The sequence below is a fragment of the Molothrus aeneus genome, chromosome 2 (genome assembly GCF_037042795.1).
Source record: "Molothrus aeneus isolate 106 chromosome 2, BPBGC_Maene_1.0, whole genome shotgun sequence".
Lineage (NCBI taxonomy): Eukaryota > Metazoa > Chordata > Aves > Passeriformes > Icteridae > Molothrus > Molothrus aeneus.
In genome coordinates, this window is record NC_089647.1 from 7,852,387 (window position 1) to 7,877,185 (window position 24,799).

Genomic DNA, 24,799 nt, shown 5'->3' on the forward strand with positions numbered 1-24,799 from the left:
ATTCCTTCTAAAACCCAGCAATCATACTGTGTTGGTTTGAGTGGAAATGCCCAAAAAGCAGTGCATAATGCTGTGTTGTGCTGCATTCCATATGGGGATGGGTGGTTTTGGTATGTCTTTAACTAGAGCTAGAAAACACCAAACCAACATTTGTGTTGGCTACTATTTGTAGCTATTATCACTCTTTCCCAAGATAATACCTTATGCTGAGTTACTCTTACAGCTCATGCTGTGTATTGATTTCACAAAAGGGTTTAGTATGGGCATTTGAAAGTAGCAGGATAAGAAGATTGGTTTTACCTGTTGCCCACACTCAGAGTTCTTTCTCTACATGTTCAGTTCTCTTCGTGAATCTCCTTATAACATTTACTTTAATAACTATAGAGAAATGGATTATTTAGCTAATATGGCTTCTCTCAGGACTATATTAAGCTATTAACAAAGTGACTCTTAAAATGTGGATTTTGTATTTTTATTTTCCCCAGCATGTTTGAGTTTTACAGGTGGCTCATATTTCATTCACCCCTCAGCAGCAGCCCTGAAGCCAAAGATGTAGTTGGCCAATCTTTTCCACTGTCAGTCCATGGCATTTATTTTCATCTGTTGTGTAAGAAACCCAAAGCAACACCAAAAATCCCACACAAAACCAAGCTGCAAACAAAAAAGTCCAAAACCTTAACCTGATATGACCTTGACTCCTCAGTGCATGTTTATTTATCATCAGTCTTATTTATTCTTTTGCTGCAAGGTAGAAGTACAATAAAAATTTGAATGTCTTCCTGTTAAGTAGTGAAATTTAAGTAATTGTAGAAAGAAAATGTCCTGCTGAGCAGTAGGAAGGCTGGATATTGCCAGGGCTATGTTTTTTTATCAGCTCACTCAAGTGAGTCTCTTTCTTGAAACTAATTATTTGAGGACACTGTCAGAGAAACTTGCAGCTCTTCTCATTTGGAAGATGTTTTGTATTGTGAGACAATGCTTACATACAATTCTGGATCACAATATTTGCCTTTCTCCTTAATGATGGGTTTGGATGTACTGACCAAGCACTACACACATTATGCTGGATTGGTGTTGTCCAACTCTATAATAATTGAACAACTGGAAAATAAATCTGTATATTCCCAGTCTTTATTTTCTGAACAGTAATTATGGTCAGAAACTTCTTTGCTACATGTTGCCATGATGTTTAATTGCTGAATAGGGAACCTGAAAGGATTTCAATGTAAAAAGTTTCCTCTCTAATATGATGTGTGGCTAATTTCAGAATCATTTTACTGTTATTTCACTTTCCAGTGTGTAAAATTCTCTGCTAACATTCAAGATTTTCTGTGTGAGAATTTTAGAAGTTGATATGAAAATTTGTATTCCTTTCTTTATTCTATAAACTTTTATTTTCAGAGTAGGATATTGAATTTTACTCTCTATGATGGTTTTGAAATATTGGGGTTTCCTTTGGCCAAGGACAACTAATTCTTAAGCAAATATCCTTATATATCTAAAATATGGCTTTAGTTAGGTATTAGTTCCACCTAGGATTTCAGCTGTTGTGTAGAATTGTATGTAGAAACAAATACACTAATTCAGTGCATTTTTTTAATATTATGTTTATTTATATTTGTGTATATACAAGTTCATAGCAGGAGACATTACAGGAACAGGTTTCTTTGAAACGGTGCTGAGTCCTTCAAACAAAACACGGATTGTACCTTCCAAATTCACAAATCACTTATGTAACATTCAGAAAACAAATAACTCCATTTCCTTATCTGAAGTGAACTTAGAAATACCACTGATTGTTTTTCTGCATCAGAGGAGTCTTAATGTTGGCAGCCACAGCCTTGAGACTGAGGTCTCTGCACTCTTTAAGAAATGTGCAACAGTGCCCAGGTGCTGTTTGGAGTTTTCCATTTCTTTGAGAAAAAAGTAGTGTAGCAGTATGATGCTGTGCCTTTTCAAAGACTTCTACAGTAATTACATAATTCTGGTTTTGAAAATACCTTAGTAAGTGCCCAGGTTCACTGAAAGCAATGGCAGACAAGAGCTGTTTAAAATTGTGAGGATCTTGAGAAGGTTTTTTTCTAAAACAAGTGTTTTTAGGAAGTTTATAAATACATTCTCAGCATTGCAGGGTTGAACCAGCCTCAGGTGGAGGGCAGGAGGCAGCTGGCAGAAAGAAGCTTTAATTTCAAAGCAGCAATACATGAGTCTAGGAAGAATCTTGGCAATGTACTCCTTTGAGGACATTAGGTAAGAAGAGGTTTAGAGGTGTAGCCAGAAGTATACTCTGATGGCTTATTTGTACTGTTTCAAGAAAACCAGAGCTTCTCACAACACACCTTCTGTTTTGGTTGCTGACATCTATTTTAGAATGCTTTTTTTGCCCCCTATTTTGTTTGAAGTTTATTCCAAATTTTAATTTCAAATTTTCCTTGTATTGTACTGTTAGCAAATGCATAGTTATTATTTAAGTAATTAGATTTGTTCCTGTAATAAGAACAGGATAATACTGAACTTTAATTTTTTATTTACTTTAACTTTCCTGTGCACCAAACACTATGTAAATGGTCTTTTTCCTCTGTTTACTTTTTTTTTTTCCCTCTTAATTCTTTATATGCTCTTTCAAAATTAGACAATGAAATTCTTACCAGTAACTAAACTGCTGCTTGTTGGGTATCCCAGGGCAAATAGATTGATGCCTTTCTTGGACTGCTCAGCCTTGTTCTAAATTCACTTTGTAAGCCCATTGACCTGTCAGTTGTGGTACCAGTTAATAATTGGCAGTGCACCAAACTGAAAGATCTAGCTAGAACTTCTCTGACTGCATCAGCTGTTAAAAAAGTTTCTTGATATAGATTTGTGTTGTTTTGCTAGATTGGGGGGGGGGTTTGTCTGTTTTGTTGTGGGTTTTTTTTAACCTTTGCAATGTGTTCTGCAATATTTCTGTTCCTAAATATTTTAGTGAGCTTCTGGAAGTGGTTGACTAAATAATGTATACTCTGCCATGTTCACATTGAGCCTGGTGGAAATGTCACAGTATCAAAGTCAGTCTCTTGTTTTTTACCGGGATGCAGCTAATAGGAAACAACAAAATGGGAACTGTTTCAGTGTGAAAGCACCACAAAGAGTTTAGTTGCTACTTTACTGTTTTTAAATACTGTATGAGGACATTGAGTAAGTGGTAAGTCAGAAATATATTATTCTACACTGGGAGAGGAGGCCTGAAATGTACACATTCACACCTGAATGTTTCTAAGAGTGGATTAATAAAATAATTATCCTCTCAAGGTCTCTTCTAGCCTAGGTAACTTCTCATGGTACTTTTTATCTTGTCTGTTAGTATGAACTGCAGCAACTCTTGCTCTGCTCAGTAAACATTCAAGGGAAAATGTTCATCTGCCCTTAGAAACTGAATACTGTTTTCAGTGAGGCCACTGGTATTTTATTGAGTACTCCTTTGATAGAACTTTACAAATAATTAAATGAAAGAATAATTTATTCCAGTTAAATATTTTCGGGTTTTTTTCTGTGTAACTAGAGTTTGGCTAAATACCAGCATGTGGGCATAACTATCATGTGATCTTCTTCTGTTGAAAAAGAAAGTAAGTCATAGTAAGAAATGCTATGGCCTGTTTACTATGCCTGTGCCTGGTTGTTCCTCTACGTAAGAAATCTCAGGCATCCAGCCCTTCCTAATAGAGATGCAGAATTGGTGTTTCTTAGGGGAATTCTTTATTTCTTATTATTTGGTTTGGGTTTTTTTCTGCAATTTAGCTGGCAAAAGAGAGATCTGCATTTGAAATATGAGAACTGAACAGTGCCACTTAGTATGGTAGGAATTTTTGTTGGAACAAGTGGAATATTATCTCCTTTAAGAGCCTGGAACTGTTTTATCAGTGTTTATAAAATTGTGTGGTACAATAGCTCCCAACTTGTAAACATCAGTAGAAAATGAGAGGAGACAGAGCAACTCTTGATGGGAAGTGGGAATGGGAGAGAAACAACAGGAACTGTATCCCTGTACAGAGTAATGTGTCCCTGTGTGATTTAGGGCAAGCATTTTAAGGACTCAGTCCTTTCCCATGTCTTGGATACATTGGAGGCACCCTTGTGTTTCCACATGAATGTGTCATCCCAGAGGAGATGCATTCTTTGATCCTTTAATACAGGGAGTGTTAAATGTTCCCTCCCTTCTCCCCTAGGAGACATGGAAGATCCAAGCTGCAAAACAAATGTGGTGTTTATCCTGATTTTTAGCTTTCATTTTGTCTAGCCTGTGTTTCATGCAGAAGTTAAAATATAATTGTTTGCCTGAATTGATTTTGTTAGTCTTTTCTGACCCAATATGTCATTAAATACCAATGCTAGAAGATTAACATATGCGAAGGCCTTCATGTCATCTAACCCAGGTGTATCAGGAGTCTACTTAGAATTTCACTTAATTTTATTTTTGTATGGATTTCAAGACTATAGGAATGCTTGCAGTGAGGCTCATTCTCTCATCATTCAGAGACAGTATAGCATTGTTTGGGTTTGATAGTAAGAAGAAGATTTTAAGATGTTAAGAAGAATATTTGGTACAAATATGAGTAAATACAGAATTACTTAACACCCAAGAGCTGTACAACTAGGGAAGATGAAGATCCATTGTTTGAAGTGTTTATTGTTTGAAGTAATGATAAATACCATATGCTATCTAAATCTGATTTACATTGATTCTCTCTATAGCTTGCAGACTGTTGCACTGTCATCACTGTTCACAAAAGGTAGTGAAATTAAATTCAAAGCAGTTACAACTCCTGGATGACTTTATCATCTGACTTCTGTAAATTGGTGGAACTCCACATACTTTGATAGATGTACTTTAAGGTGGAATTTTTGAAATTCCAACTTTTGTTGGAATTTTTTGTCCCAATGCGTCCGGTCTCCAACTCATCAGATTTAAATAGGATCTTTTTGTGGTGTTTTAGATCATTTAAAACCTTGTTTAGCTTTATGCACCTAATTAAACTTCTTACCTTTGTTGTATAAAATAAACTACTTGTTTTAACTGCTTTTAAAATATTTAGTGTCATCGTATTTAATTCAAAATGCAAAGAACTCCTAATAACATCTCTTGAAACTGCCTGCTCCATCTTTTAAATATGCCTTCAGTTCTGCTTAGGCTTATTCTTTCAGAGAGCATTGCTACTAAAGATGTCTAAAGAAGAGAGATCAAGAAAACTTTATTGACCTGTGCAGATCAACTTTAAAAGAATTCACAGCAGCCTAACTTCTTTGTGGTGTTAATGCATTTCTATCCTCATAAACAAGGGTGACATAAATTTTAATTATGGTAGTAGAAAGTTAATTTATTTGTTGGAATTGCCATCTTGAAATCCTGTACATAATAAAGTTGTCCAATGTGCACAATATGCAAGAAATAGCAAACTTCAATTAATTCCTAGATAAAATTAGCATGCATTGCACTTCAAGGATTTGTCTTTGTTTTGTTTCTCTAATCAAAACTTCAGTTAATTTCAGCTTTGTTCTCTGCCTCCCCCCTACATTAGTTCCATTGTCTTGATTTGCATCATTTGTGGCAGCTGGCTTCTTATCAATCTGTAGTTTAGACTCTTACATCAAACAGTAAATTAATTAGAGGAAAATAAATCCCAGTTATACTTCTTGGTAACTGTAGAAGCCTCTAAGCATAGAAGTGAATGTTGCTGATTCTTGTCGGAGATGAGAAGTGTAACAATGGGGAAGGAGGCAGATGATGCTTCACATTCAGTGAACTGATAATTATCTCTAGCAGCAAGTGTTGGTCACCTGTGCCTTTTCTTTCCTAGTCCCTCCTATTGTTATGAAGCTAAACTAGAAAAAAATAGCATTTAAAAAAGTAGCATTTAAATGTAAGTTTTTTTAATAGGATGCATGGCCTTAATGTATTGCAAGAAGCAGATTCATCCTAAATGTTACTTTCTTTTCCCTATACCACAATTTAAAAACATAACCAAAACTGCTTCAATTCATTCTGTTACAATTTATGAACTATTTTTCTTCCTATAAAGAGAAAGCAAGGGACCCTTTTACATTCATGCCACTAGTACAAAAGGCTCAGGAGCATATTCTCCAGAAGATGCTCATAGACACAGACTGTCAAAGTACATGCGGACTTTAGACCTCAGCTTGTGTTTTTGGGAACAGAAAGTATCGTAGTGTTTTAGTTTTAGTGTTTAGTTTTTAACAGTCAAATTGCTGCCCTGTACTAAATTCCCTTTTTTTTTCTTAATAGCCATTAGTAATAGTTAGGAAATTAGGACTACTTTTAGTATTTTGCTACATTTATATTGTTCCTTTTAAAAAGCCAAGACAACAGAACAGCATTGGAAACAGATTAGTTACTGTGGTGGGGAAATAGGCAAAGCGAGTGGAGGTGAGAGAGTCATTACACATTATAAACCTGAAGGAAGTCTGCTCTACTTACAGTGAAATAATCTATGGAAATGATGGGCTAGTTCAGTCTAATTTATTTGCTATCTCCTATTGCTTATTTCCCCCATTGTTGTTTCTTTCTTGAACAAATAGGTATGATTTTGTTGCCTATCAATTCAAGATACGTGTCATCTCTGTCTTTCTGATGTTTTTTGCTGTCTCTAGCTGAACTATCTCTTGTGGTTCATCTTTTCAATAGTGTGCAGATCACGAAAGAAGGTAATACCTTGTCTAGCTCTTCAGAGAATATTGAATTTGGTTAGATACTGTGTCTGTTTTGCAGCAATATCTTTCCTCATTTTCCAAACCGTATTGTTAGCACAGTTTAAGAGCTCAATCCAGCATTATTCCAAGGTCATTTTGTAAGTCCTGCTGTGATTCTGATTCTTTTATATTTGTCTCCAGTTTTGAGCTGAATATGAAATTTAGTGGTTTAGCTTTTGAATAGGAAATTTAATTTTCAACTTGTCAGTTCGTTTACAAAGCGGATACCGCTCTGAAGGACTCTCCTAAATATATATGAGGCTTTTCTCTTTTGTCCTCTATTCATTTCTTTGTTCCCATGAAACACAGAATTACAGAAATCATTTCACAAATTGAAGTTCACAGTTGTCTCTGCTGCCTGTGTCCTCCAGGCCTTCTAGGCAGTGCAGATGGGTGGTGGATGCACATGTAGGGTATCCAGCCAGGAATCTCTTGCCTTCCCTTGGCATCCCTGCCCTCTGTCAGCCCACAAAGCTCCAGTTCATTGACAAAACTTGAGTAACGGTTTGTGGAAATGTGAGGATCCTTTTACTATTCTTTTTTTATTTGTTAGTTTTAGTAGAAAAGCTCTTAAATGTCATTATATTACTTTCCATACCTATTTCCAGGTACATGTTTTTGTCTCTGTTTTATAGTGAGTGGGTGTTGTGTAATCTCTGAAATGTTTGTCATTAATCAACTGTCATGGGCTTTGAAATGAGTGTTTAACTTGCAGGGTCCTTGATACCATTTAATCCTGTGTCAAATGAATAGTCCAAAATGTCAGAGAGTCTGCAGGACAATAGGTTTTATCATGAGTTAGAATTATTAAGTCCATTTGGAGTTGTCTCAATCTGTAATAATGACAATATATAAACCAAGAAAATTTTGGATACATCAAAGTCACTTAAAATACTGAGTCCCAAATGAGGTTTTGCTTTGAGATTTGCTTTGGAGATTCTACATAAGAGAAGCTATACTTTTTCTTGACTGAATGTTAACCTGTTTTGTTCTTTTTGAATGTGGTCCAGGTTTGAATAAACCTATTCTTTGTCTTCAAGTGAAGTCTGGTCAGTAGTTTTTTGGGCTAGATAATCTGGGTGAGACTGGCAGACTTGTGAAGCCACTGCTATAAAAAACCAAATTGAGATATAATGGCACTTACTTACACAGAAAAACTTTTGGGAATTTTTAAAGCATGGCATGATAACATGGAGTTCATAATTTGTCACTTTATACTTCCCTTGGAGTCCATGGATATTTTGCTCTTGTAGTTTTAACGGCCAAACAGCCTTGCTAACACAAATGGAATTTCTGAGAGACGTATTAAAAAATGAGAGACATAATAATAAAATGACTGGTTTATATATGGAAGCAGATTCTTTGGAATTTAAAACTTGTAGAAAGGAAATACACGTTAATATATTTTGCTTTTGCAGGCTTAGTATATTCTTAGCATGTGATTTCATGTATCCTTAATATTTTTAAATGCAGGTAATGAATTTGGACATCCAGAATGGCTTGACTTCCCCAGAATAGGGAATAATGAGAGCTACCACTATGCCAGAAGACAGTTTAATCTTACTGAGGATGATCTTCTTCGCTATAAATTCCTAAATGCCTTTGATAGAGATATGAATAAATTGGAGGAAAGATTTGGCTGGCTTGCATCTCCCCAGGTAAGCTGTATATATAAAATGATAAGTTTTAGTCACCAGTTTGGGTATGTGTGTAGAGCACTTTCAAATTTGCATGCTGAAATTTCAAACAGTGCTTTATTATGAGCTGTGTAATGCCTCACCGTATATTTCAAGCTGTCACAATATGGCACTGAAATATCTTCCACAGATAATAGAAACCTGAAACACTCTCCTTCTAGCTTCATAACAAGGTGTTTTCCTATTATTTTCCCTATTTTTATTCAGTAACTGTGGATTGCATAAAGCAGACTATAAAATTGTCTGTAATCCTATCCAAGGATTGCTTTGCAAAAGTGTAAGTTGTTCTGACATTACACTTTATAAAAATAATTACTCCATTTCTGAGGAAAAACTTTCAGCAAAGTCTAGTGTAAGTTATAGTCTCCTAGTCATCAACCTGCTGCTTCTGTATTTGCATTTTTTACACTGGTATCACACTGTAATTTTTATGAAAGATCAATTGTTATAATTTCTCAGTGTTTAATTATTTTATTCTAGTCCATTTCGAAGAATAATCCACTTTAAAGATTTTTTTTAATTGATGCCTTGTTATTTATTAATGGCTTTAGCAAATAAAACAAAGTATGCACAGCCATTTATTGTGGCTTATCAAAGCCGTTTCTCACACAGATTGCTAAAAAAACACACAAAAAAAACATATTGAGTGCTTCATTTTCTGAATTAATAATACTATATGTGATGCAGATCCCCATAACAAATAGGCTGAAGATTTCATTTGACAAAAGAAATGCATTTTTTTCTAAAGGAAAGTGTGATGAAAAGACCATGTTACCAATCTTTGAGCAGGAATTTTTCAAGTGCTCTATGCTGAACAGGCCTCTACCTCTGTAATTTTATGTTGCCTTGTAAAAAGTAAGCTACAGCTTAGTAATCAAAAACTTTATATGAAATTTCATAGATAAACAATTTCAGTTTGCATGTTAATGCCTTTAGTTCTATTCCTTGAATATTTACTTGGATTACTTGAAATGAGGTACAGAAGCAAAATCTTTTTAAAGTGTTGATTTTTTTCTTTTCCCCCTAGGCCTATGTGAGTGAAAAGCATGAATCCAATAAGGTCATAGCATTTGAGAGAGCAGGTCTTATTTTTATTTTCAACTTCCATCCATACCAAAGTTATGTGGACTACAGAGTGGGTATTGAAACTCCAGGAAAATATCCTTTTCTTTACTGTTCTGCTTGTGAGGAAAAGTTTTAGAAATTGAAAGCTGATTTTATGTCTTTTTTCCTAATATGAATCCAACCTGTAGTTAAAAGGTAAGAAATCACTAATTTGTCACCAATATAATATTACTTTAATTCTTTGCGTACACCAAAAAAAAAAATCTATAAATTAGTCGTCTTCATGAGAGAGAATTTTGTAGAAAGCAAAAGTAAAAAAATGGAATGTAAAGATTTTTGAAGCTGTTTTTTGGAATTCTGTGGAGGAATGAGAAAGCAAGTAACTCCTACTTCTTAAAAACACAGCAGAAAGCCACCACAGTGGGATGATGCTGCATGGAGTCCCACAGGAATGTGCATTAGTGCAAACCATCATCAGGCAGTTTGCATTTGTACATTTGTACTTTAAAACTTGAGTGGACTGAGAATGTGCTCTTAGATCAGCTGAGCTGTAAATGATTACTCAAGCAATTCACTGATTTTGCATTTGTGTCCAAATTCTTAGAGGCTGCAAAAATTAATGCTGATTTTCTGGGGGAGTTTTGGTTTCCAAATTCAGTTTCTTTCAAGTCCTTTGACAAACACAGCCTAGTGTGTGACTCTTGCTGTGTCAGTTTAAAGCACTGCAGTTCCAGTTTTAGCCTCCTCTTTATTTATTAGCCGTTCAGGGTAATTCCACGTTTCAGTTGCTTTAGTTCAGTCATGGAATTTCCTGTCCTGAGGATCCCAGAGCTGCACACAGTACTCTGGCAGGGGAGCTCACCAGAGAAGAGTAAGGAGCTTTTTAATATCTAGAGGAATTTCCTTATCTGTTTTTTTTTTAAATACTTTGGGGTGTTTTAATGTTGGCTAAGGTTTCTCCCTAACTCTTCTTCTGCAAGTAGAACCATGAATTTTATGTATAGTTTTTTAATGGATCCTTTTAACCTAAGACTTCAATAAAGTATCGTCTATTATTAGGACGTATGGTAACGTTATATTAAATCTTCATAACAATTTCTTCACTTGAAAAGGAGTTATTTATGATCTGTTTGAAACTTCTATGTGAAGAGGAAGTACCTAAAAGCAAAAGTTTGTTGTTAGTCTGCTTGTTTTTTCTAGTAAATTAGTGGATTTTTAATTTGATACTCTTTGCTGTTATAAGCCAGAAGAGACAAACTGCAATAATGTATTGATCAAATTGTTTTTAATTAAACATTTTTCTGAATTATGTTGGGAATTGTGGGAAATGGGATGATCCTTTCAATACTTAGCTTTAAGTTTGTTTTGTGCATTGAACTAGATGAATGAGTGCATCTAACACGTGTCTTTGAATGTGCCTTTATTAAATGGCTGGCTTTGGTCTATCCATATATTGTAGTGATATATACAGCTTCTCAGATATGTTATCTGGTATGTTGAAAGGTACAGGATTTCCTGCCTGGCCTGCATTTTTGTAGTCAGTCCTCAGTTCTGGACTCACTGAAAATGTCATTCTTCTTTCAACTGCTCTGTATGTAGGCTGTTGGCATAATAACCCCAGTTCTACTTTTATATGAGAAGATGTAGTCAGCAAACATTACAGTTCTGGTGGTCCCAACTGCTTTGGAAAGTCTTTCTGTGGGCATTCAGCTAGTCCATGTCTGTATGAGAAGTCACAGTCTGTGGTCAGTTTTTCATTCCTCTTTATACCTCAGTCTTCTCTCTTGACTTATTTTCCTTGACATTGGGTTGCTCTGTTCTATGATTTGTTCTTGTAAGATCCTGTACTTTGGTGTGAGGTATTCAAGGAATGAGACCTTAATTTTATATGTGAGCATGGGAGTCTGTGAATGTTGAGCAGTATAAATTGCTGCTGGCTTACCCGTATTTTGACATTTCATGTTGTCATATACTGCTCAAGCAGAAAACAAGATGCCATGGGAAATAGCAATATGTAAAACAAAGTGCTTTCTTTGTTTTAGATATTGCTGATTTTGCACAGCATGTATCAAAGCACTGTAGTCCCAGAGACCAGGGTGGCATGAATTTAGGGTTCATAAGGATATTCAGGTACTCATCTTTTCTCTCTGGTGGCCAGTGACAAGACCTGAGGGGATGGTATGAAGCTGTGTCAGGTTTAGGTTAGATATTGGGAAAGGTTTTTTCCCCAGAGGGTGGTTGGGCACTGGAACAGGCTCCTCAAGGCAGTGATCACAGCACCAAATGTGACAGAGATAGGAGCATTTGGACAGTGCTTTCAGACACATATGATTCTTGGCTGTCCTGTGCTGGCCCAGGAGCTGTACTTGGATCCTAGTGGCTCTCTTCCAACTCAGGATGTTCTGTGATTTGAAGCCAGAGTCATCCATAAGCAAATAGCTAGATTTGACCTGAGAAATCACAAATATTGTCATCAAAATGCTGCAAAAATATACTTTTTTGTAAAAATCCCCACATTAATTCAGCCTCTCTGACATTTACAATGTGCATCTAGAGCTTCTAATGAGCAAGTAAGGTCATTTAAATGAGTCACTGGTGTGTGATTGCTGAAGGCAAGGACGCCCCTTTGAAGTGTGGTTGTGTAACTGTCCCTCCCTGGTAGAATTCTGGCAGGCTGAGACAAAGGACTTAATTTAGGATCAGTCAAATGCTAAATTCCATCAAGGTAGTTGATACTTAAGGTTAATAGGTGTGAATATGAAATACAGCATACTAATGTGGGAATGCCTCTTTGATCTGCATGGGAGAAGAAGGAGGTTTGCAGCACTGTGAGCCTGTGTAAGTATCAGAGTGGCATATCCTATTGCCCAGTTTCTGAGTCATTATGTGAAGGAAAAAGAAAAACATTTCTCTGCTTATGCTGGAATTTTACTTCATAAATTATGCTCTTTCAGAAGCCTTTTCATGAGAAAAGAAGCTTGAACTAACAAATTATTTCTGCCTAATTTGCTTCAGTCTGGCAGTAGATGAACAATCATCATCTAGGTCAGCTGTCTCTAGTTTTCTGATTGTAGATAAAACTTTGAATGTTAATGGAGAAACCATTCATAAGTTTCCAATTTTATGTTTTTACTACTGCTTAGGCCTTTCTGTGGGATAGTGCTTGGATTTCAAGGCCAGTCTGCAGTGAAAATTCAATATGGAAACCTTTCCTCTATTGAAAAGGAACATGCATGAAAGGATGGAAAACAAACCAGAAAGGGACTTAAAGATTTCAGAAATTACTCCTTTTCTCTCCCTGAGATTCCACATTTAATTTTGTTAAATAATTTTTCCCCTGTGTTGGAAGTCTCATTAAAATTAAGCTATATGTGTGTATATCCCCTCCTTTTTTAACAAGGCTTGTTATCTTGGCTCCAAAGTAAATCTGCATTTTATATTTGTAATCACCAACCAGCATGAATTGACGTATCTGTAAATTTGTGTGTGGTTTAAACAAAAACCATATTTGGCAGAAGTTAAAAGGGACAGTGCTCCCCTCCCTCTCAGTACCTGTGCATGCATTGAGTGCTTAAATGGCTTCACCTGTCATTGAAATATCCTGAGCTGAATTTTATCAAGCCAAGGTATTTAACTTCATTACAAAATTTAGCCAAATACCCTCCATATGCTTTTTGTCACTCATAGGTTGAATCCTTAGACTTCAAAATTAGCAATGTGTGGAGATGAGCAAAAGTGGTACCCTTCATCCTGAAATTATGCTAGATTTTTCAGTGGAATTCAGGAATTGTGAAAAGCAAAATGGCCTAACCACTTAAGATTTTATCACCCCCACAAGCACTACTTGGTTTCTTTCATCAACAGCAAGTGTTGGAACAAAAGATTTTCCTATTTTATGATTTGCATTTACTTTGCAAATGTGTCAATAAACATGCCAAAGATTGAATTTAAAAATTGTGTTAAAATATGTATTTCAAAACATTATAAAGACACGATGATTTAGTAATTAATGTGGTAGATAATGTGTCAGTTTTTTTCCATTTTCAGCTCTGTCTATACAAGGGTTCATTGCTTTTGCTGCTCTCCTCCCTTGTAGTGGGTGGGAAATTTAGCTGGAGCACCAAACAACAGGAATCAGGCTTTTTTTTTCTTCCAGTGAGAATATGGGATAGTATTTCCAACACTGTCACAGAAACAAAACAGACCTCACTGCATTAAAAAATACTTCTATTATGTACTTAATTAAAATGCACATCTGTTGTTTAATGTTTTTGTGAAAGTAATCTTCAGAAAACTAGATGCTTGTAAAATTCTGAAATGTGAAAACTGACTTTTTTTCTGAGGCTTTAAGTTGGAAGGTAAATGCACACATTTACCAAACTAGGTATTTTTCCCAGACAAATACCTGATCTGTGAAGATCTTAAATTTTTTTTGTGACCCCATTATTCAGGATATGATTAACAGCATTTACACAAAATATGCTATATTTTGTGAATGTGTGAATATATGTGTGAAGACATGGTGATATTAACTTCAGCAGTACTTTCTGGCAATACAGACATAATTTTATGAATTGTTTTTAAAACAGCATAGCCATAACAGTGGCATTTGCCGTAAATAGTTTTGAGGGAATCATTAAACATGTCAAGCCTTTCAACAACACTGATAACTTATTAAATTTAATGTATAGTGCAGATTACCAAAGCAAGGTGTGAAATGCTTGATGGAGGCCTTCTCCTGCCATGTTAATAAAATAGGAAGTGGAATAATAGCAGACATTGCTGCTGCTGAAAGGACACTGAAGAGAGTGACTGCATCTTGTACTTTGTGGCTCTGCATGTTGTACATGACAGCAAATAAATGGTAATTAGATCATGTTTATAAAAGAAAGGAGAGGTGTGTGTGGTGTGCACATGAGAACCTTTGAGGACTAAAACTGGCAAAGTATAATTTTCCAAACTTTTTTTTTTTTTAGGGAAATTAAAAAACATGAAGGTTTTGCTGTAGAATGTTGTGATCTTTGGGCACCTGCCCTGTAGAACTCAACAACTAACTTGGCACTTTTGGACCATTCTCTCATTTTGCTGCAAACACTTGTGGGGAAGGGATTAGATACCATTTGTGATTTGGGAGCTGATTGACAGTTTTCCTGTTTTCCTTACATGCATTTGCTTTTCTTCATTGCAGTCTTCTAGACTCAAGTGTCTCAGAGTAAATTTGTGGTTACTTCTGTGTGATGTCATGCTCCAGCCTTCCTTGTCACCAGAGATTTCCAGTAAGGTGGGTGGTTGGGGAATTTCCCACCTCATCTGATGGAGTTGTGTAAAGAGACTTGAAAACAATTCTGTTTATACCACAATCCTTCAGGTTTTGAGCAGGCCTGTTTTCAAAAGGTTGGGCAAAGGCAGAAGCCTAAGAACAGTTTAAGAACCACTGACTTTTTTGAAAGAGTGTTGCTTCACTCATCCCTAATCCTATTAAATACAAACTCTAGGAAAGTAAGATTCTTCCAGGCTAAGAATAGAGGAAGCAGGTTGTGGATTATAGAGCATTGTTTTTTCCCTCTCTCTTTTGGTTGCTAGATAGTAGAGATTGCCTTCTGTTGTAACTTCAGGAAAGAAAAAGATGCTTTAATTATGTCCAATCAAGAAAATGAAAGGTACTGAAATAATCAAAAAATTAAAATATTTGCAGTTGTCACAAATAAGAAGAAATTGATTTTGAATATGGGTTAGCTCTTTATTTCGCCATTTATTTCCTTATGTTGTCTGACTTTGTTCAACTTTGTTTTATCTTTTATTTTTTGCTAAATCTGTTGGAACCCTTTTAAGTATCTAGAGGTATTCCAACTCATTGCTACACTTCATTAAATAATTCACCCCATTTTAGCAACTGCAGTCAGAATATTGGTCTGTTAAAAAGCCTTCTCTTACAATATAGTCTTTCTTTTGTTCCTCTGTGCTATAATAATTCCAGCTCTTGTCCAGAAGACTCTCAGAGGAGTTGTGGGGTTTTCTTCTGTAAAATTACATGCTTTTCTGATTGACACTTGCTCAGATTTTGACAGACTGTAAAGTACTGCTAAATAACAATTGATTTTGATGGTCACAATTATATTACTTCTTAAATGCAATTCAAATCCATTGTTTTGTTTAGTGGTACATTTTTAGTCTAGTTCATCACCTAAAGTCCTGTGCATATCTGCTGTAATGTATAAATTTATCATTCATGGCAGATTGCAGAATATACTGGGGGGTACTTGCTGTAAGAGAAGTCACTGTGCTAAATAAAATTTTCAGGACAAAACTTCCTAATAATTCTATATGTTCTGCATGGTTTTCCATTCTTTTCTTAGATTTTGTTATGATTTTTGCTTTATGTTGAATATATCAGCATGCTTCCATTACTGCATAACCTCCACTACTAATTCTTTTAGATTTTTTGCTTTGATTTTTTTTCTGTTTAAGAGATAATTGGCATAGTTCCTTAACAGTTGCCTTCAAGTATAAAATCCTTCTTGATTCTGATGCTGGAGAATATGGAGGGCATCAAAGGCTGGACCACAGTACAGAGTACTTCTCTGAGCAATATCCTCACAATTATCGACCTAATTCAATTATGGTAAGTAAATTATTGGGGGGTTTGTTTGTTTGTTTTCATTTTACTTTCATCTATGTAAGTTTTGCAATTCTTTGGACAAATATGGAGTCCCTTCTAGTATTTGGGGGAAGGAGATATTTTAAATTTATTTTCTGAAATTAACCTTTGTCTAAATACAGTATAGATAACATTATGATTTGATTATAACCAATAATATTAATTATTTTTTTCTTTTTCAAGCTTGCTTTTATATTTCCATGCACTTTTGCAGTGTCTGGCACATGGTGTTCCTTGCCAACATGCATGGAAACATACTAATATGCTTTTGAGCTGCTCTCCTTAATATTATAATTTGCTTTATTTTCACTTTATTTCCGTCAAGAGACTGCATCTTCATGCTTGCTTTGTTTAAAGCTCTGCAGAAACTGAATCTCCCTTTTCTGTCTTAAAATCATGTACTTAACTCTACAAATACGAATTAGAGTCACTCATGTGTTTGCCAACTGACTTTTTGCTCCTCAGTTTACAGAAAAACTTTGCAAAATGGAACAGGATTTCTCTGTTCACATCAAGAATTTCAAAGATTTCCATTCCTAGAGTGGTATGAATAATGGATAAGGAGTTTTCCACAAATGACCTGAGATGAACTGGGAGACATCCTTGCATACAATTTCTGTTAGCTGAGGTGGTTACTAATAAAACTCTACCTTTCTTAATTGCTCTTGAGACCAGAATCACAGTTAGCAATTTTAAAATGTTATTTTCCCTATTCCTTATGTATATGTGTACATGTGCATGTATTTCCCGTTCTTTCTGTATGCATTCACATCTGTGTATATGCTCATAAGCACAAGAAAATCAGATTCAGAAAGGCTGGAAATTAAGAGTTCACTGAAAAAAATTCTGAAATAATTTATATTGCTGAGTAGATTTTTATACCCAAAACATTTATGTGGGTGAAGGGTATGTTTCTCTATGCACAGGTATATTGGTACAGGTGAACACCTGCAAATAAGTTACATTTGTAACCTTAAGGGCCGGCAAAAATGGAGCATCTGCACTGATTCTTGTTGGCCACTCCCTTTCCATGGTTGAACAGAATATGAATTTCTAGTGTCACATCTTTTCTCATGAGATCTAAACTGCTGAGAATTATTTTCACTTCTAACCTCTGCCTCTCTTTCTTTCGTTGTATCCAGAGTATTGGCATTTCTTTCATTTGCATGATTTAAAATATTTTCTTTACATGAAAGAATTTTTGTGCTTGGTATAAAGGATCTTAGGAATGGGTTTTTCGGTTTGTTTTTTTTTTTTTTTAAAGTATCTGCATGTGATAGTGCCTTCATAATGTGGGTAAGTATTCGTGCTAATTTGAAATGAAAGGTCTGAGGTTTCATTCCTGAAGGTTATGTAGCGAATTATTGCTTCCAGAGCTCTTGCTTCGTGTGCCCAATTCAAATACATTGCCTGGGTGATTGGAGAGCATCTTAATTATCTATCACTAACTTAACTTTTGCAAGCCAATTAACTGTGATTTGGAATGTATATTTCACATTTAGTTCATTAGATGGTGAGTGCAAGCCTTCCAAGCCAGAAACAAACGTGGCAGAACGTGAAGCTGTGGTTTGCTAGGAGTATGTGGAACATAAGGCATGTGGCAAACACAGCAGCAAATGCACTTTTGCACCAAAAGCTGTGGCATGGCAACGGCACTTCTAGGTCAGAGAGAAACCCAGTAAACCCTTTCACTTGTGTCCTTCTGCCACCCAATTCACAGAGCAGCTCCAGCCAACCCCCCAGAGGATGCCTCTTGCACCAAATAAAGGTAAAGTACCAGTCAAAGGACACCGAGTAAAAGTGATCGAGGAAAAACATCTGGAAAACCTAAATTCAGCAAATAGGTCTTCATGTAAGAACTAGCTAAAGTTACAGTAAATGCCTCCCAGCTGCTATTTTGCAGTAAAACAAAGATGTTTTATTTCAAATAGCAATTTATATCCAGGTTATTGCGTAATTTGTCCTGCTTAGGAGTTTCTTTAGTCTTAATTGTACTTTCTAAAATCCAACTCAAAAGTCTTCCCACCAAATTTCTTTTCAAATAACATATGATGCCACCTCAATAAACTCATGAAAGTTCTTTTTTTGTTGTTTAATAATTATTCCTATTTAATAATTCATAATAACTCATAATTCATGAGACTTGAGTTTCTTGTTTCAAAAATTTTAGTTTCTCCTCCACTACAAACTTTGAAGGAGAAATTTTTTAATGAGAGATGAACCTTCCTTAAGGTGTGTGGGTAAACATTGTCAGTAAAACATGCCCAGAGGGTTGTGACAGAATGAAATCACATGCAATAATTCTGCTCCTCAAGTCAGGCTTTAATAGCACACAAATGTGTTACAAAAATAGAAGATTAAATGTGACATGATTAATTCTAAAAAAATCACCTAATAAAAGAAATATTCAAGGTGGCATATCAAAATGAGAAGAAGGGAGATATGAAATTTCTGGAGCAAAGAATCCTGGAAGAAGATGAAGCTTTGTAAGCTCTGCTGAGCATTTCACTGTACAATTTTCAGGCTTGTTTAGTAAAGCTCTTAGAGGGCCAGAATTCAAAATCATCAGACACATCTTGAAAACTCCATAGAAAATGCACAGAAATGCCCTTTGTAGTACGACTTATTTAAATAACTGTACTAATTTTTCCATTTCACCGCTTTTTCTATAATGGATCGTTAACAAATATATGAAATGTACATAACATTCCATGCCATCAAACTTTCTAATAACAAGCTGTGAACCATTTTGTCGCTGTAGGAATAGATTCTTTTTACCCCTTTAGCTTAATTTCTATTTACAACTCCACTCTGGTATTCTCATAGTAGTCTTTTTAGAGGTATGTTTATGTGTGCTTTTTTGATGAACCCTTAGACTTGCTTATGTCTCATCATCTCTTTGCAAGATGTAAATTAAGTGCTGCACACACATTTCAACCCCTGTCAGATCTTAGTGCCCCTTTTTGGATTGATTCATTTGCTGGCACCTAATTTGTGGTTGGATGTGAAACTTAGATTTGGCGCAGGGGGAAGAAAACATGTAATTTTTTAATAGTGTATCACTCAAAATATCTTGTTGGCCTTTTCTAAGGTATCCAACTCGATTGTGTTTTGCTGTAGGAAAAAACTAGCTATCAATAAGTGTCCTAGTAAATTTTTTGTACCACACCAAAAGTTTGGATTTATATGAAAATGGAGTGGTTATACTTTGCTACATCATGCACCAACAGAAACTGAGAAATTGCAGGCTAAGTGGAGTATTGCAGAGGATGTTGTATCACTGGAAAAGTAGTATATGATTTATTGTGAAATGTAATTGCTCAACATGTTTTGACTTTTATAGATTTGCTTTTTTTGTAGTTCATTCCAATTAGTTAAAAAAATAAATAGATGTTAGTGTAATCCTTTCCCCCTGTCCCCAGTGCTGTCTTTTCTGTTTCTCTATTTTTGGCATTCAGTGATAAAATCTTTTCACATTAAATTAAGGTGAAATTATATAGTTTATTTTAAGAATATCCTTACTACAGGCTTGAGTTTTTAACCTTGACCTTAATGTATATTATTGAGTGTCAAAGTGCAACTTCCTGCTTCCTTAAGTCTGTGGACAAATTAAAATACTCCCATAGATGGAATTATCTAAAAGCATTTAGTGACCTTAGTTTTGAAAATATTCATTCAAATAACTTTCATTGTAAGGATTTATGTATTGAATTTTAAGTGACTGATGTAATCTTTCACTGTTTTCTCCCCTGATATGCAGATATACAGATTACATGAAAGAATGTTTGTAGTTAGAAATTTAACTGTTCAGACTAGGTGAATCAATCAGAATTTAATGCCACAAAGGTCCTTTTGATTTTTAAATCTTGATGATTAACATGTCTAAATTCATTTGTTCATCTTCATTGATTGTTTGACTTCTTAAAACCACCAGCAAATGTAATGTGAAGCTACTCTGTTATTAATTTTGTTTCATCCTGTCTTTGTCTTTAGAGTACTTGTCTTTCAGGGGTTTTGGTGTCTTTTTTAAAGTACTTTTTCTCAACTTGAAAAAAGAGTACAGAAGGTAATAGAGAAGAAATTTTGAGACACACCCTTTGCAGTATATCGACTTCTTTTTGCTTAAACGAAGCAAGACAATCTAAGAAATTATTTTCTGCATATTCATGCTGTATAGCTGTAAATTGAAAATAAATTGGAAGGCAAAACTTCACATTATTTTAAGCATACATAGTTTGTCATGTGCAAAATCTACCAAAATGAAAACCAAAATGTGTGAGATTTTATATAATAAATTATAGTCTGAATGGGAGAGCTATCATCTATTTTATTCTTTGATGGTTAATTCTATTCTCAGAATAGTGTCTGTGTGTGAAAATTAGTGGTGATACAGGGACGGGAGATTGTCTAAAGTCCTCATTTTAATTAAAAGTTTTGGATGATGTTGGCACAGGCTCTTGTGACATTGCCTTCTGCATCTACCAGCTGCAATATGTTCTACTGAGTATTTTTCTGCAGTGCTTGATCTAGCTCTGAGTTCTAGTAATTCTCCCATCTGTTGCAAAATGACCTTGAAATTGTTTTTAGGGCTTGGTGTTTTCCAATCCTGAAAGTCAGAGGAAGAGTAGTTCATTGCAGTTCCAGCCAATTTTGGTTGTGCTTGCACCTGGTATTGAATTATTCTGACAGATCTGAAAGTAACAGTTGTCATTTGTAGAACCTCTTGCTTGTGGGTTTTTAGATATATTTGGAGATTGCTGTGTATTTTAGTCCTCTCCTGAAATATGTAAGGAGATATTTCTGCCTATAGCTGCTGCTCTTCACAGGTGCTTCCTACATGTGGCATTCCTGTATTCTTCTTGACTCTTTAAATCTCTTATTTTCCTAGAAGTGTTCTGGATATTCACAGAAAAAAAAAATAAAGTATAAGGAGTAAGAATTTGGCTGAAAAGCTCTTACAATCCTGGCCAGTAATAGTACCAGTTGTTTTTGTCCTGTTTGTGAGGTAGCCAGCATGAGTAGACTATGATCTTGATAGGTAGTTGGTGGGAAAGAGGTTGATTATTAAAAATCTTTTTTTTTTTTAATCTCTTTACTAGAGATACTGTTCTAGTGCCAGAAGTCTTGATCTGTGTGGGACTTGCCTAGTTTCAGACAGTGTAGCTGCCTCATATGGATATGCAGTATAAAAAGGTCAAAAGTGCCAACAAAATCCCATTTTGTATTTGCCTTATGAACAAGATTCCCCACCATCCTCTCTGCTAGCACATCTACTGGTGAAGTAACAGCAGTTATTCCATTCCTGACAAGCTGAGAATAAAAAGACATTCAGTGATATTTTATGAGTAAACTTTTCAAGGTTAACTTTGTCAAAAACTGTCTTTGTAGCTGAGTCATCCTGTCTCAAACAGATTGGATGCTTTCCAATCCCCATGTTACACTCTTCTGTCAGAAAAGGCCTCATGAACCTTCCTGTGTGTGTTTTTAGGTGTCTTCTTAGCTTCCTAAAATAGTGGAGTTGGTGTGAACCTTAGAGGGCTCGAGGTTGTAAGTTAATAATGGTACAGAGAACAGGGGGACAATTCACTGAGATCCTGAGTGACCCTCCCTGACCTCAGAGCTCACCCTGCTTTCAGCAGAGAGTTTGGGTCTCCTGAGGCCCTTCCCAACATGGGTGAGCCTGGAGGGAAGGAAGTGGCTGGAAAGGACTTTGAGGATGAGCAGAAAGCTTGGAACAGAAGAGAGACTCTGAGAGTGATTTGATTGATGACAGTCAAGATGTGGGTAAGCTATGAGTGAATTCTCCTTAACATTCTGTTCTTTGGGTTTTCACTTCTGTCTATGGTCATCAAGTGAGCCATGGGAAATGGTGAAAGAGACATGAATTGGGATAAAAATTGTGATCAAAAAAAGCAGGTTAAAAGAACAGAGATCAGTAGAACTGAAGCTGGTAATTGAAAGTGTATAATTCAGCAGCAGTATATGAAAGAATAAACTTCTGTGAGTGACACTTCCTAGGGTATGGAAAGTAAAAAATTACATATCTCTTATAGTGTTTTTTGCTGAAGAATACCTAGGTTTCCTGTAATGGTTTTAATCAGGAAGCCTCTGTGTCCTTTTAGTACACTTGTCTATTTATAGATGGATATCTATATCTCAGGCTGTATACTATATCTACAAAATGAAGAGCAGAGGAAGGTGATTTTGCAAATCTGCTGATAAGGAAAAAAAAAGGTAAAGGGAAGACTCCCCTTGACTTCCCTTGACAAAGGGAAGACTCAAAACTTTGATGGATAATATGGACAATACAGGAGTATGCAGTGCTTTTTTTTTTTTTTTCCCTCAGACTCCAAGGGCAAAGTCTGCTTTCAGATATTTTTGTGTGATGGTGCACTACTGAACATAAAGTAGCAGGGCAATAGGTTAAATAGGCTGTATATAAGTGGGGTACACCCAGAAGCTTGGATGATTTCAGTGATGTGATTGCAAGGCTGGTGAATATTATCTGAGAAAAATCATAGTGGTCAGGGGAAACTTCTGGCAGCCGAACCAAGGCTGAAAAGGAAGGCTGAGGGGTCTGTAGGGCAATTCCTCAGGAGACCAGAACCACTTCTTGCAGTCTGTGCCCAGGCAAGTGGGTTACATGAGATGGGTCAGTCAGAAAGCCAACCTGGATTTAGCAAAGTCAGAGCATGCATGATCAGCCTGATTGTTCTCTTGATGAAATGACTCAAGCTGTGTGCCAAGGTTGCTCCAGTCAGTTCAGTAAGACTTTCAGCCTTGTCTCCTGCAGCATTCCTGCCTAGGAGCTGAGCAACTACAAGGAAGAGAAGGTTATTGGGTGGGTTAAAAACTGGCTTGGCCACTGCTGTTTGAGCAGTCAGAGGCTCTGTGTGCATCTCTTGACTGGAATCAAGGAGAGAGTCTTAGGAATTGTGAGGGAGATGATCCTGTTGGGAGTCTGGAGCAGTGACCAGCATGATGGGACAGAGCACAGTTGTAGATGACACTGAATTAGAGTGAATCATTGATCAACTGAATGTTCAAGGTCCAATCCAGACACATCTAGAGCTAAGGATTATCCATACATTTAAAAATTCGATTATCCATACATTTATATATTTTGAAAGTGTCTAGACTCAAACATACAGTGAAATGCTTGCATTTCATCTTACCCTGTCAGCAATGGATTCCTGGCTTTTTTAATAGTGTCACTTAGTGGCAGATTGAAGCATATGCTTGGAGCACAGTTGACTTGGTACAATGGCTTGAAATAGTCAGTACGCTCAGGAAAAATATAGAGAAAATAAATTTAAGTAAAAGGGGATATGTTGCTACAAGAGTGGTAATTCAGGTGAGAGGTGCTGGAAGAAAAGGAATAATATTTGAGTGAAAAGGCTGAGGAAGTATTTTGGTTCAGGCTGTCAGAAGGAGGAGTGGAGGGCCTGAAAACCCTGCTGGGATCCTGGACAGATAATCTTCCAGTTTTCACTTTATCTCAGGAAAGACAAGTGATCTTTCCAACCTCACTGGTCACATTTTTCTTCTTCAGTCCATCACACAATGTTCTGAGTTCTGTCTGTTTAAACTAGTGATAAAGCCAGAGCACATAGAATGTAGTATTTCTGGAAATATTGTTGGGCTGGAGGAAAGGAATAATAATAATGCTTATATACCTATAATACCTATTATTTGTAACAAGTAGTGTCTAATAGTTGTGTCGTATTTTTCCTTTCAAAAAAATTTTACACCAGTGGAATAAAAAATTAATAATCTTATTTGTAATTAATCATATGCTTAATCAATAATTGATATTTTTGCATTGTTCATGCCTTAATTGTTGCTTTTTGTAGCAAATAGCCTCAGAGGTGGTTACATGACCAAGGAAGTAAGATTAGGAGATAGAGCCATATGTGGCTTTTCTATGATTTAGCAAGAAGCCCACTAAGATAAAAAACTCTAAAAAGTGTATTTAATTTCCCTAGGTTAGGAAAAAACAAGTGACTAAAGTAATAAGCTGGCAGACACAGCTCTTCATGTCAAGTACAAAACATATCTGTCATTAGTTTAAATACAATCATCTGTGCAAGATCTGAAATTCTGCTTAAACCAGTTAAAATTCTGCTTGTCAATTAAGTGGTTGGAGTTGGATGATCCACACTGCTCTCAGATTCTCTGCTGATGTAAATTGACTTTAAAGGAATTGGGATAATTTACTTCTCCTAGGATCTGACACATTATTGACCAGAATATAATTGAGAATTGCTGTGTCCCACATTAACATTATTTTTTTCCCCATCACTGAAGTAACATTTTACAAATTCTTTCTTAGAAAACTTATTTCTGTTTGTTCCTTCTCCCTTCTCACTTCATCATCCAAACCCAGACCGCTGAATTTCTCAGTGCACAACTTCAGAATCTCTCCTTTATCTATATGTTTTGAGGTAGTTGACTTCATTAAGTATTTCCTCTCCTGCACCAGTTTATAGAAGCTATTTATCACTGAAACCTTAGGGGAAATCATTATGTTCGCTGCCTTTCAAGAAGCATTGGACACTGCTCTGTCTGATTCAATGAAGATCAGCTGTTTTCCTTTTTTTCTCCTTTTCCTAAAGCTCTTTGCTTTATTGCTTTATTC

At 35.8% G+C, this 24,799-nt stretch overlaps 1 protein-coding gene across 1 annotated transcript in view; it reads left to right on the top strand.

Moving 5' to 3' along the window:
- The window catches only part of GBE1 (1,4-alpha-glucan branching enzyme 1), a 138,194-nt gene that overhangs the window by 110,396 nt on the left and 2,999 nt on the right, over nt 1-24,799 (top strand). Inside the window, exons 13-15 of the mRNA XM_066571923.1 lie at nt 8,215-8,399; nt 9,466-9,594; nt 16,006-16,125. Coding sequence (XP_066428020.1) covers nt 8,215-8,399; nt 9,466-9,594; nt 16,006-16,125 — 434 coding nt within the window. The remainder of the gene's footprint in view (nt 1-8,214; nt 8,400-9,465; nt 9,595-16,005; nt 16,126-24,799) is intronic.